This window comes from Coregonus lavaretus (genome assembly GCF_964263955.1).
Source record: "Coregonus lavaretus genome assembly, contig: HAP1_SCAFFOLD_2811, whole genome shotgun sequence".
NCBI classification, from domain to species: Eukaryota; Metazoa; Chordata; class Actinopteri; order Salmoniformes; family Salmonidae; genus Coregonus; species Coregonus lavaretus.
In genome coordinates this window covers 33,691-47,192 of record NW_028165276.1, presented here as the reverse complement: position 1 = coordinate 47,192, position 13,502 = coordinate 33,691, and the positions used below count along the sequence as shown (strand labels likewise).

At 44.7% G+C, this 13,502-nt stretch overlaps 1 protein-coding gene across 1 annotated transcript; it reads left to right on the top strand.

Annotated features, from left to right (window-relative positions):
- Nucleotides 1-4,024: 4,024 nt before the first annotated feature.
- Nucleotides 4,025-12,477, top strand: LOC311116024 (synaptotagmin-6-like; the record flags this gene model as incomplete). Its single annotated transcript, XM_084191155.1, has 6 exons — nt 4,025-4,476; nt 5,784-6,342; nt 8,680-8,800; nt 10,744-10,915; nt 12,005-12,155; nt 12,406-12,477. Exons 1-6 carry the CDS (start codon nt 4,298-4,300, stop codon nt 12,475-12,477), a joined length of 1,254 nt encoding a protein of 417 aa, XP_084047281.1. The 5' UTR covers nt 4,025-4,297.
- Between the last annotated feature and the right edge of the window lie 1,025 nt (nt 12,478-13,502).

Here is a 13,502-nt window from a genome sequence, read left to right as displayed (position 1 = left end):
CAGATTTGCTTCCGTGTTCCAATGATCAAATGTGCGATTACATTGTCATATAGGGAAATTAAGTACTTCGTATAATAACAACCAATTGATAATGAGTTAAATATCATGAGTGGTTACATATCATGAAACGGCTACATTATACATTCCAAAGCCATCATATACCATTTCAGCTACATAAAACGTCCATTCTATGCTCACGTCAGATAGCCTACATAAACCATCAATCTACAATCTTCTCATTTTTTGTCACAGTTAACGAGAAATGTGCCAGTGACAGGTCTTTGTGAAGAACTGTGTAGAATGGTAGATGACAAGGAGGAGTCATAGCTGAGGATGATGGTGAAATCCCCTCAGAGCAGAGGCACAAATCCCCCAGTCTAGGAAATCCGGTCTCCATCTTGGATAAGCCCAAAGCGCTCCGAACTGGATCCAATTTACTAAATGCTTTGATGGAGAGTTCTGAACATGAGAGTTTTTCATTTGAGTAAAAATTTACATCTTGAAACATGGAGCTATCTGAGGCCATTTGAAAGTTATAACTGTATTCTAAATTCTGTAAGGCATGCGTAAAGAGACCTAATATACCTAATAATACTACAATACCACTGTCTTAGAGTTTGATGTAGAGTGTGAAAGGATTCTGAAAGGATTAAATTTATAAAATAAAAAAAGCAATGCTCCATATTGATGATTGTCAAAAACTGGATATTCAACCCATGTTTCATTTGAACCACTTACACATCTCCCTGTATAAATATTATATCATCTACATATTGAAGGCTATAATGGAACTCTTGAACAAATAGAATCTAACCTCCAGTGTTCTTGTTGAACATATGCTCATATTTGTCCATTAAACTGAGAAACAGTTGAGCCAGCTGATTTTCTAAAAGGAACAAACTAAATCTTCCTTGAAGCAGGTCTAACGGTTAGCAGGGAATTACAGTATGTTGAAATTGGAGTCAGAATACACTCAGAAAGCCCCAAGATGCTCAGAAACTCTTCTGTGTGAATTATTGCAGATAAATCAGGGTATTCAAGACTGCAGCAGCATAGAACGAACGCTGCAGCGAACCCAAAGAAGTAAAAGTCAAATTTCCACAGTATGGAAACGTTGTCAAGTATCAGGTGGAGAAAAATAATTACATTGCGTCAAGAATATATTTATAACGTTTTGGCGAGTGTACCCCCGGGCAAAGCCAAGCCAACAATGTGGTGCTTTTTCTTCATCTTCTCAATTCATTTATGAATGTTTGTCCTTGGTGCTGCCTGCTAGCATTCTTGGTGGCTCTCCAGGTCTTTGGATCCCATATTCATAATATTGACAAATAAATGAGTTTGAGAGGCTGTTCCAAGCCCACCCCACCCCCCTACTCATTTTCACATCCACACACACATACAGATATACAACACAGTGTCACGCCCTGACTCAGGGGACTCTTATATGTTGAGTCAGGGTGTGTATATTCTTTGTTGTGTATGTTCTATGTTGTATATTCTAGTATGTGTGGATCTATGTTGGCCGGTGTGGTTCCCAATCAGAGGCAGCTGTCGCTCGTTGTCTCTGATTGGGGACCATACTTAGGCAGCCTATGGGCACTATTGAGTTGTGGGATCTTGTTCCGTGTAAGGTATGTTGTGTGTATCTACCTTAGGACTTCACGTTTCGTTTCGTTTATTGTTTTGTCGTGTGTTTATTTAGTTAAATAAACATGTACGTATATCACGCTGCGCCTTGGTCTGTCCCGTCATTAAACGAACGTGACAGAAGATCCCACCAAACGAGGACCAAGCAGCGTGCCCAGGCGGAGCGAATGGCCATGTCACAGGTGGCCGATTTGTGGTCATGGGAAGAGATATTTGCGGGGAGAGGACCATGGGCTAAGTTAGATGCCCAGGCAGGAGAGGAGCAACGGCAACACGGAGGAGGCCGGTCGAGGAGGAAGCCCGAGAAGCAGCCCCAATAAAACATTTTTGGGGGGCACACGGGGTGGTTGGCGGAGCCTAGGGTTAGAGCAGAGCCAACTCCCTGTACTCACGCGAAGAGGCGTATGACTGGGCAAGCTCCGTGTTATGCGGGGCTACATACTGTGTCGCCAGTGCGCCGGCACAGTCCTGTACGTCCTGTACTTGCACCACGCACGTGCCGTGCGAAGATGGGCATCCAGCCAGGACGGGGTGTGCCGGCTCAACGCTCCTGGTCTCCAGTACACCTCCTCGGTCCAGCATATCCTGCGCCAGTTCTTCGAACTGTATCACCAGTGCGCGTGCACAGCCCAGTGCGTCCTGTGCCAGCACCCCGCACGTGTAGTGCAAAAGTGGGCAGCCAGCCAGGACGGGTTGTGCCAGCTCTCCGCTCTAGACCTCCAGTCCGCCTCCACAGTCCGGCCCGGCCTGTTCCTGCTCCTCGCACCAAGCCAGTGGTGCGCGTCACCAGCCCGGCCCGGCCTGTTCCTGCTCCTCGCACCAAGCCAGTGGTGCGCGTCGCCAGTCAGGCCCCGCCCATTCCTGCCCCTCGCACCAAGCCAGTGGTGTGCGTCACCAGTCCGGCTCGGCCTGTTCCTGCTCATCGCACCAAGCCAGTGGTGCGCGTCGCCAGCCCGGCCCGGTCCGTTCCTGTCCCTCGCACCAAACCAGTGGTGCATGTTCCTAGTCCGGTCCGGCCCATGCCTGCTCCTCGCACCAGACCAGTGGTGCGTTTGTCCAGTCCGGCACGGCCTGTGCCCTTTCCACCGATGCATGGTCCGGCACCGGTCAGCTGCTCCACTCCGGAGCCAGAGCAGTCCGCTCCACCGGTGCCTGATCCAGTGCCGGTCAGCTGTTCCACTCCGGAGCAGTCCGCTCCACCGGGGTCCAGTCCAGCTCCGGTCAGCTGCTCCACTCCGGAGCCAGAGCAGTCCGCTCCACCGGTGCCTGATCCAGGTCCGGTCAGCTGCGCCACTCCGGAGCCAGAGCAGTCCGCTCCACCGGGGTCCAGTCCAGCTCCGGTCAGCGGCTCCACTCCGGAGCCAGAACAGTCCGCTCCACCGGTGCCCAGTCCAGCTTCGGTCAGCGGCTCCAGTCCAGACCATGACATCAGCCCCTCTCCAGGTTCGGGGTCTCCCACACCAGGGTCCAGACAGGGCCTGGTGTATCGTGGGAGGAAGGGGAGGAGAAGCAGCGCGCCAAAGTCCAGACCAGACCAGGGGCGCAACAGGGAGGCGGAGAGTGAGAGGTCGTCACGCCCCGAGCCGGATCCGCCTCCGAGGCGGAATGCCCACCCGGCCCCTACCCTGTTAGGTTTATGTTGTGCGGTCGGAGTCCGCACCTTTGGGGGGGGGGTACTGTCACGCCCTGACTCAGGGGACTCTTATATGTTGAGTCAGGGTGTGTATATTCTTTGTTGTGTATGTTCTATGTTGTATATTCTAGTATGTGTGGATCTATGTTGGCCGGTGTGGTTCCCAATCAGAGGCAGCTGTCGCTCGTTGTCTCTGATTGGGGACCATACTTAGGCAGCCTATGGGCACTATTGAGTTGTGGGATCTTGTTCCGTGTAAGGTATGTTGTGTGTATCTACCTTAGGAGTTCACGTTTCGTTTCGTTTATTGTTTTGTCGTGTATTTATTTAGTTGAATAAACATGTACGCATATCACGCTGCGCCTTGGTCTGTCCCGTCATTAAACGAACGTGACACACAGACAGTCATTCAGTGATGCAACTTATCTCCAGAGAGAGTTTTTGACACTGTGGCACATCTCCCAAGAGTTTGTTGCTATTGAAATAGATTATTTATAATTTATCAGAGTTAACTGTAATTACTTTTTAACTCAGTTGCATGGTCCATTTTTCAGACCACTGATACTGCGATACCAATCTACTGTGTTACTGTGTTGCAGCACTGCGCATACCAATCTACTGTGCCATATTTTGTATTTCAATCTAATTGACTCTGATTCTCTCTGTTTCTCTCTCACTGTCACTACCATCTGTTTGTCCATATTGTGTGATCCTGCATTTTGTCCTTGCGGCTCCGCTCCAGACGTCACTTTTGGCCTCCTCCTCGGTGTGTTTGTGGTGTGTGGCTTGGTCCTGCTGACTCTCTGTGCCTTCGCCTCCTGGAAGCTGTGCTGGGTGCCTTATTTGCGGAATAAAGAGGCAGCAGCCCTCTCCTCCAGCTCTGCAGCCCTCAACCCGGCCTGCGGTCCCCCAGACGACTGCCCCCCCTTCCACCTCCATCTCCACCCTCCTCACCCCCTCCACCACCACCAGCGCAAGTTCCTCCCCAGCCCCAACCAGCAGAAGTCACCGGTCACCATGGCTACGGATAAGGTGAAAGACCCGATGGGTTCCATGGGATTCCTGGAGGCTGCTGTGAAGATAAGCCACACGTCGCCTGACATCCCCGCCGAGGTGGAGCTCTCGATGAGGGAGCACTTTTTGAGGCGCACGCAACGCATGCAGCGGCAGGCCACTGAGCCCGCTTCCTCCACCAGGTTAGAACAAATGGTCATAGACACACACACACACACACACACATGCTCTCTCACAGAAACACACACACACACAGAGGCATGGTCAGAAAAACTGAATGGCTCTGGTAGAAATATCAAAAGTCAGTTTAAAGAACCCCCTCATAGAAACCTGACATGTACACAGGGACAGTACAGGCCAAATCTCCACATAATGGCAACAAAGATAGAAAATCTACCTGAATCCACTTGAGTATTTCACAGCCACACACACATACACACACACGCACACATACATACACACGCACACACACACACACAAACACACACATACAGTACAGTACACACATACACAGAGGCATGGTCAGAAAAACTGAATTGGTCAGGTAGTCAGCAGAAATATCTATAGTCAGTTATAAAGAAATGTCATAGGGACCTCACAAATCTCCTAATAACGGCACTAACAAAGTTATGAATTAACTTTTATCTGAATTCAATTTGTTATTCTACAGCTGTTTGAAAATACAATTTCTACATGATTATCTTAGTGAAAAGACTATTATGTTTCAATTTGTTTCGGTTCTCCCAAGCCCTTGTATTACTTTCAGCCTGTGAGCCATTTGGTGCTGTTCATTTAAAATAAGGTCACTAATATCTCCAGACCACTTCATGAGAAGTAATGCAATACACTTAAAAGCGTACAATCACCAGAAAAACAATCCCACAGACATTATTCTACATAGCCACAACTACAATGGGGGGTCTAATTATTGGATGTACCTCGAATAGTTTTGCAATAATATAATCTCTGTGCCCTGTTGTCTTGAAATACCCATACCCATCCTGAATAACAACCCCCTAAGATGAGGACAGTTTATACTACTGACTAAGATACATTGGGCGGCAGGTAGCTTAGTGGTTAAGAGTGTTGTGCCAGTAACCGAAAGGTCGCTGGTTCTAATCCCTGAGCCTACTAGGTGAAAATTCTGTTGGTGTGCCCTTGAGCAAGGAGCTAATTGCTCCTGTAAGTCGCTCTGGATAAGAGTGTCTGCTAAATGACAAAAAAAAAAAACATTTAATTTGGGACCATGTAGTTTTAGGTTGCAGAAACACTATTAAGATCGAGAAACCACTTGGAATTGAATTCACCTGCTGGGCACTCAAGCAATTTTTCAAAACACTGACCTTTCCAGACGCCACAATGAAGCTGTTCATATTTCTCCCTCCTCTCCTCTCTCTCTGCCTTTTTACACACAGCCCATCGCTAATACAGGCTGCATGGTTTAGTGGGGTTCTCATATTTTTCCCTCCTCTCTCTTCTGTCTCTGCAGGCACAGCTCATTCAAAAGGCACCTGCCCAGGCAGATGCAGTCGATCAGCCTGGACCTGGGCAACGACTATGCGGACGAGGACGAGCAGCCCACCAGCATCGGACGCATCAAACCAGAACTCTACAGACAGAAGACCTTGGACACAGACGAGTCCGCCAAGAACAGCAACGCCAAGAACTGTGGGAAGATCAACTTCTCGCTGAAGTACGACTATGAGAATGAGGCCCTCCTGGTCAACATCCTCAAGGCCTTCGACCTGCCCGCCAAGGACCTGTGTGGCAGCTCCGACCCCTACGTCAAAATTTATCTTCTCCCAGATCGCAAGAAGTTTCAGACGCGCGTCCACCGGAAGACGCTCAACCCCACGTTTGACGAGTCCTTCCAGTTCCCCGTGCCTTATGACGAGCTGGCCGTTAGGAAGCTCCACATGAGTGTGTTTGACTTTGACAGGTTCTCCAGACATGATATGATCGGGGAGGTGGTGGTGGATAACCTTGTTGAGACGTCAGACCTCTCCAGGGAGACAGACATTTGGAGGGACATTCAGTACGCCACAACTGTAAGAACATCTGTCTGTTTGTCTTTGACTCAAAGCAGAGTCGACATAGCCTGATCCCAGATCTGTTTGTGCTAGAGTTAACATTACTTACATTTGAAAGCAGTTATAATAACGTCATTCAAATCATATGACCCCCCCCCCAGAACAAAAAGATGAACAAATGCGAGTTCAGCGTGTCATAAATCCTTTGTTAAAGTAGGAATTTATTCTAGTCATATGAAATGACAGTAATTATAAGCTAAAGGCATAAAAAGTACTTGTAATCATCGCAAAGGTCATGAAACTGTCTGGGCGAAAAATGTGAGCCCTCCAACGAGATACTGAAGTGGTCATTATATTTGACTGTAATTCTATTTGGACGGTGTCCTGAGGATGTCTTGATGAGTAGTGCACTATGCTGTTGGCATCAGTTTGGATTCTATTGGCGTCTTCATCAATCTGGCATGACTCTGGCATCTCTCTGGCATCTCTCTGGTCTGAGGGGTACCTCTGTCAGATTATTTTATGTGGCCAGTATTGTTGGACTTCAGCTGCCTTAGAAGGGCAGTTCAATAATCCAGTAGTTATTGCTAAAGTGGCAGAAAGCAGTTGGCTCGTTGCTTGACACACACATATTATTGAACAAGGAAAGGACTCCCAGCCAAAACTCCCTCAACCACCATCTTGTATAAAGTAATGTATGCAGTATGCAGACAAGGAAGGTTCTAAATGTAATTGTTGCATTGATGATGCAGTAGCAGGCATAAAGGGGTTGAGGAGTATGTACTAGGCCTACCTGTTATATGAGCCTTGGACTGAATGGAAGTACTGTTTACAAATGGGGGATGCATCAATAACACTGGAATTAGGAAGATCAAGTATGTAGAGGCGGCTGAGGGCTGGGAGGAGGGTGGGGTGGAAGACTTATTGACTTCAGGCAGTGTCTTATAGCATGTTTGATTCATACAAACTATTTTGGGAGGGTTTTCTCACTAATCATAGGCCGCAGGATGCATAAATGTGTAGGTAGGCATGATTTATACATCTATAGGTAGGCCTACTGTATCCAATGTTTCATCCTGTGGTGATAAATGATAGTGGCTGATCACAAACTCAGAGGAAGTGAATGGGTGGGTCTGTATTGCTTGAGAATCAGCTTAAATCTGAACTCTAATCCTGGCTCAAACCCTAAATGTAGCATTTTTCCCTCATAACACTGACCCTTGCATCCCTTGGCTTTGCCTTCGCACCACACCCAACCCCAGCTTTAATCCTGGCCCTTTGGCTACTGCAAACCTGCACTGATGCCGTGAAAAGCAATACTGTTTTAAAGAAAGGAGGCATTAATAACAGGTAATATTATCTCCAGACAGAGAGGGCAAGGGGACAGTGTGTAAGCCAACTGTTTTGACATTTCTGAAGTCTCCACAATGATTAATTAGCGCCATTTCATAACTGTAACCCACTGTAATTTTCAATATTGCATACAGTTCATGTACCACAGTAGAATTCTAAGATGCTCTAGTCTAAAAAGTATTTTATGTCACATTTGCTGTGCACTCATATTATTGCACAGAATCCAACTGTGTCTTCATCAACCAAATTCCCTCTCCCATTGGAGTGCTTTAGCTAAATCAACTTTAAGTGCTTGAGACATTAAGTCCACATCCCATCCCAAGTCATGGGATTCGTCAGTCAGAGGGGAGGCTCACCATAGCCCATTTGAAGTGATTAGAACCTCACCAACCTTAATGCATGTTCATGGGATGAAGCTTAGTCAGAACACCCCGGGACAGAGTGAAAACAAAACTTTCACTCCACATGAAATACTAATATTACATTTTAAACGCTTAATCCTCCACATTAAATACTATCATTACATTTTAAACGCTTAACACTCTACATTAAATACTAACATTACGTTTTAAACTCTTAACACACCACATGAAATCCTAACATTACATTTTAAACACTTAACACTCCACATTAAATACTAACATTACATTTTAAACGCTTAACACTCCACATGAAATACTAACATTACATTTTAAACGCTTAACACTCCACATTAAATACTAACATTACATTTTAAACGTTTAACACTCCACAGGTGGCCATAATTAGACATTTTTCACTGTCCTGCAGATTTGTCTCTACAACTTCCTGAGCGTGAGCCTGATACTCAGTTCTGTTTGTGATGACAGGTTTCACACCAATATCTCTTGAGGGATTTTGGAATAGCATTGGCTTCACAATCCATTTCCATCGTAATGTTATTGCCCTTGCTCCAGTAGGGCCTGAAGGCATCCTTCCAGTGCTGTGTGTCACATCAGTTTGTTTCTCTGTTTGTTCCCACAGGAGAGTGTAGACTTGGGAGAGATCATGTTCTCACTATGCTACCTGCCAACCGCAGGACGACTCACTCTCACTGTCATCAAGTGCAGGAACCTCAAGGCCATGGATATCACTGGATACTCAGGTAGGCAAGCTTTATGTGTGTGTGTGTGTGTGTGTGTGTGTGTCATTGTTTTTCATAATGAGTCAAAGAAAATAAACCCTGGCTGTAACATATCAAATTATAGATGTTCTCAAATGTTGAATAAAAAGAGCAAACAAAGGGAAGTCCTCTCCAGCTATTTTTATTTCTGTGAGAATCTATTAATATTCACCACTGGCAATATGGAGATGTCATCTACAACTACTTACAGCCTAACAATCTGCTGTTCCGTATTCAGTTTATATTATCAATAACCAAATATCATTAGAGGAAACATGTTTGCGTGCGAATTCAAGTGACATTCACTCTGAGTTAAATGTCACGAATCGGGCATTATTTATTCCAAACAATTATTGTATTATTTGTTATTATTTTTCCTCTCACTGTTAACGACATTTTAACAAGTTTAATATCCCTTCTCAGTTGAGGATTTAAATGTCTCCCAATTGTTGCTGGATTGAACTGGATCTGTGTGCAGTAAACCATGGCTAGTAAATTGTACCCTGAAGCATATTTGGTTGCAAAGCAAGCAGTCTTTATAATGTTGTGTATGGATCTAAGGCAGCTTACATCTGACTAGTTTACTGACATAATGGATTTTAGGAGCTGACGGATGAAGATTGAAATCAGCATTCACCACGCATTCACTTTATTCCATTAAAGCACTATTTCAGTGGCTTTCGCTTCCTCTGCTTTCAATAACTGAGGTGTTTACTCATCAATATCAAATGTACAGAGATTTATTCCAGACCTTTTCAAGGATGTTATTGTTATATTTAGGTTCAAGTAAGCGTGGGAGTATAATACACATGGGAAATATACTTTAAATGGGAAATGAAATTGATCGATGCAGCTGCTGCATCAAAATGTATGTGTTGAGTTATGTTGAGGTCACTGTAGGCCTAATGAGAATAGCATTATGTTCTCACATGCTGAAACAATACCTGCATGTTTTATTAGTCGAATGTACAGGATACACATGGTATACATCGTCCAACAAAATGCTTACTTGCAGGTTCCTTCTTGACAATACAACAATAAGAAATAAGAACAGATAAGAATAGGAACACAAAGTAAATGGCTCAGTAGAATAGAATAAACATCTCAGCATAATTATAATACAGGAAGGCACAATTTATAGTCCAATATTTACACATGTTTTGGGGAAGGGGGGATTGGGGGACAAGTGTTTAAATTGTGCAGTATTTAGCAATAATAATAGGAGTCTGGTAGCAGCAGTTGGGATGTGTGTCTAGCATGAATGTGTGTCTGTGTGTTTTTGGTTTTACTATCCTTGTGGGGACCAGACATTTCGCCGGTCCCCACAAGGAAAAAGCCTAGTTTAGATGTATAGCTTTAGGGTTACAATTAGGGTTAGGGGTTAGAGTTTAGGTTTAGGGTTAGAAGTTAGGTTGAGGGTTAGGGTTAGTGTTTTGGGGTTAGGGTTAGGGTTATCATTAGGTTTAGGGTTAGGGGTTAGGGAAAATAGGATTTTGAATGGGAATCAATTGTTTGGTCCCCACAAGAATAGTAAAACAAACGTGTGTGTGTGTGTGGATGAGTGTATATCTGTGTGGGTGTGTGTGTAAGTGAGTGAGTGCATGTGTGCTAAGGTACGAAGAATCAGTGCAGGTGGTCGGTCCAGTTCAATTATTCAGCAGTCTGATGGCTTGTAGATAGAAACTGTCTCTGAGCCTGTTGGTATCAAACCTCAAGCTCCATGTGGGGTCCTTGATGATGCTGCATGTCAAATGTTCTAGCGGTAAATGTACAGAATCTCTTTCTAAATTGCACAAAGCAGAGGCTAACATTGGAGCATGAAAACACAAGGAGATTTCTGGTGCCACGATTGATCTCAAGATAATGTGGCTATAGAACTTACATCCTGATAAACATCTTATAGCTTTTTCTCTTTTCCACTTCAGATCCCTACGTCAAAGTGTCTCTTGTCTGTGACGGGAGGCGTTTGAAAAAGAAGAAGACGACCATCAAGAAGAACACTCTGAACCCCACGTACAACGAGGCCATCATCTTCGACATTCCCCCAGACAGCATGGACCACGTCAGCCTGCACATCTCAGTCATGGACTATGACTTGTGCGTATAACACTTTGATTTAATCTTGGCATCCATAAGAAAAATCTGGCATGCACGTTGGCCGGCTACTTGGTAACAGTCTGTCAAGCACTGTCCAAAAAATTCAACTGGACGGTTCTCTCAGAATATTCAGCATCTTTGTAGTCAGCACAATACGGCCCCTAGAATAGGACACTGCGTCGGATATCTATTTTTTTTTAAAGAACAACACAACAAATAGAAAGAATAGGTCAGGAGTCAGGGAAGCAGAACAGTAACTATAAAACAGTCAGTCACTAGAAGACCAGTACAGTGGAGGAGCTCTCTGCTCTGCCAGGAGAGGTGAATGGTAGTAGGGCAGTGGTCGCCAACCGGCCGATCAAGATCGACTGGTCAATCTCCAAGGCATTCCTAGTCAATCACCAAACGTCTGTATAAAACAAAAACAACGATAAAGCCTTGCGATCCTATTTGGTTGAATGGAAGCTCAGAGGGTAGTCTTTATCAACAAACATGGCTGCTGCCGACTGGCGAACCGACTCTACTTTGAGGGTATCAGCCAGGGCATCCTTGTTTTGTATCAGTCCGTCCCTTAGATCCAGGATTATGATGAGGAAGAACAGACATCCCCTCTGGTCTGGTTCAACCTCGGAGGGGACTTTGTTGGTCCCATTACCATTTGTAGTTGTTGGAACACAAACCCTTTCTTCATACCATTTACATTTCAGACATTATCTCTAAAAGAGATATGGAAATGTCTCCTTTTAACTATGACTCAGCTTTATCTTCACATGAACTGCACCTGCTAATTATCACCTCTCCCTTTTAACTTTACATCTTGCAGCTGTATCTTCTGATAACTAAATGTATACTTGTTATAAGGGTTGGAGATGGGGTGAAATAATTTTGCCAAATTAGCTTTTTTAATGTGAATGCAACGATTTTACATTGGTGGGTTCCCAGAATATTATTTTCTTCAATTTTGTAATGCCTGTAATACAAATTCAGCTATAAAATCAATCCTGCATTATTTTGTAATGTAGTGTCTCTGAAGAGCAGGATTAGCTGTACTGTTGTGTTGATGTTGTGTGTGTTGTCTGGCCCCTGCAGTGTAGGTCACAATGAGATCATTGGTGTGAACCGTGTGGGGTGCAGTGCTGAGGGGCTTGGCAAGGGCCACTGGAACGAGATGCTGGCGTACCCACGCAAGCCCATTGCACACTGGCACCCCCTACTGGAGGCCAAGAAATCAGAGAAAGAGGTTAGTTCAAACATCACGTTGCAGTGTGTGAAGAATTTGTAGGCATGAATATTGCATATAGTAAAAAATATAGAGACGTTTTTTTCAAGGATCACACGTAGGATAAATAGTCAATGTCAGATATTGTAACAGTGTAATATCTATCGTCTAATGAAGTGTGTGTGTGTGTGTGTGTGTGTGCGTGTGCGTGCATGCGTCTGTGTCTGTGTCTGTGGGTGTGTGTATGTCTGTGTGTGTCTGTGTACTGCAGTGGAAAACGCGGACGGCCAGTTTGGACAGCCAGGGTTCTTGCCCCTCCCCCAGGCCTCCTTCTAGCCCCTGAGCAGAACCACCTGTGACCCTAGTGAAACGGTCTCCTCTCTCTCCTTCTAATCCCACATCCTGTCTGGTCTGTCTGCCTGCACCTGAGGAGAAACATAGCCCCACTCAGTCTCTCTCAGTCTTCACTCTCCCTCAAGTGTAGCAACAAAGTGCTCCCGTTCCCAATAACTGATCCTGGATCAGCATCTCTGTCAGTTGTTTTTGAAGTAACAATGTTTTTTTTTGAATTAATATGAAGTTTTGCAGTTAGGTTTACTGATCTGGAGTCAATCTCAGTACTTGGGGTGCTTTGGTTTGGTTTTATCCTGAGCTTCTCTCATCAAGTGAGTCCCCAAAGGGGGAGCTTGTTGTCTGAGTGGCACAACAGACTGCCGGATCCGAGTGTATCTATCTATGGGAGAGAGAGAGAGAGAATACATTTAACATTTAAGTCATTTCATAGTGAGGAAGCCAGTCAGTGGTGAGTACAAGCTGTCACTTTATATTGGATCAGCTGGTCAAAATCTGTTGTTTTCCTAAAGATAGGAAATTAAAGACTGGATTGACCTAATGAATATCTAAAGCCCTCTGCACTTACTATCTATCTGCTAATATTGTGTGGCAGTAACAAAAACATTGTGGCACTATGAAATGTGTAGTTCTTTTAACAAACATTCATTGTCATAATAACTAAGCCAAACAAGGCAAAAAAAATACTATTTCACAATAGTAGCTATGTTGTATATTTTCTCAATGTAAACCATGATATGTTCAGGAGTAATGAGCAGAACTTAAAGTGATGGTTTTGACCAGTCAAATAGTGTTCATCAAGTTTATAGAGGGTCATATAATGAACAAATATGTGCAACACACCATATAAGCACATTGCAACAACATTGGAGCATAGCGCCTCCTGAGAGTCTTTCTACGGAAGGAAAAATGGTTAAATAGCACACAGACTCCGAACCACCCTTACCTCTCTCTCTTGTTTTTCTCCTTGTTAGTCTTGGTGCCCTTGCCTATTCCATCGGAGAGTGTATTCTCATT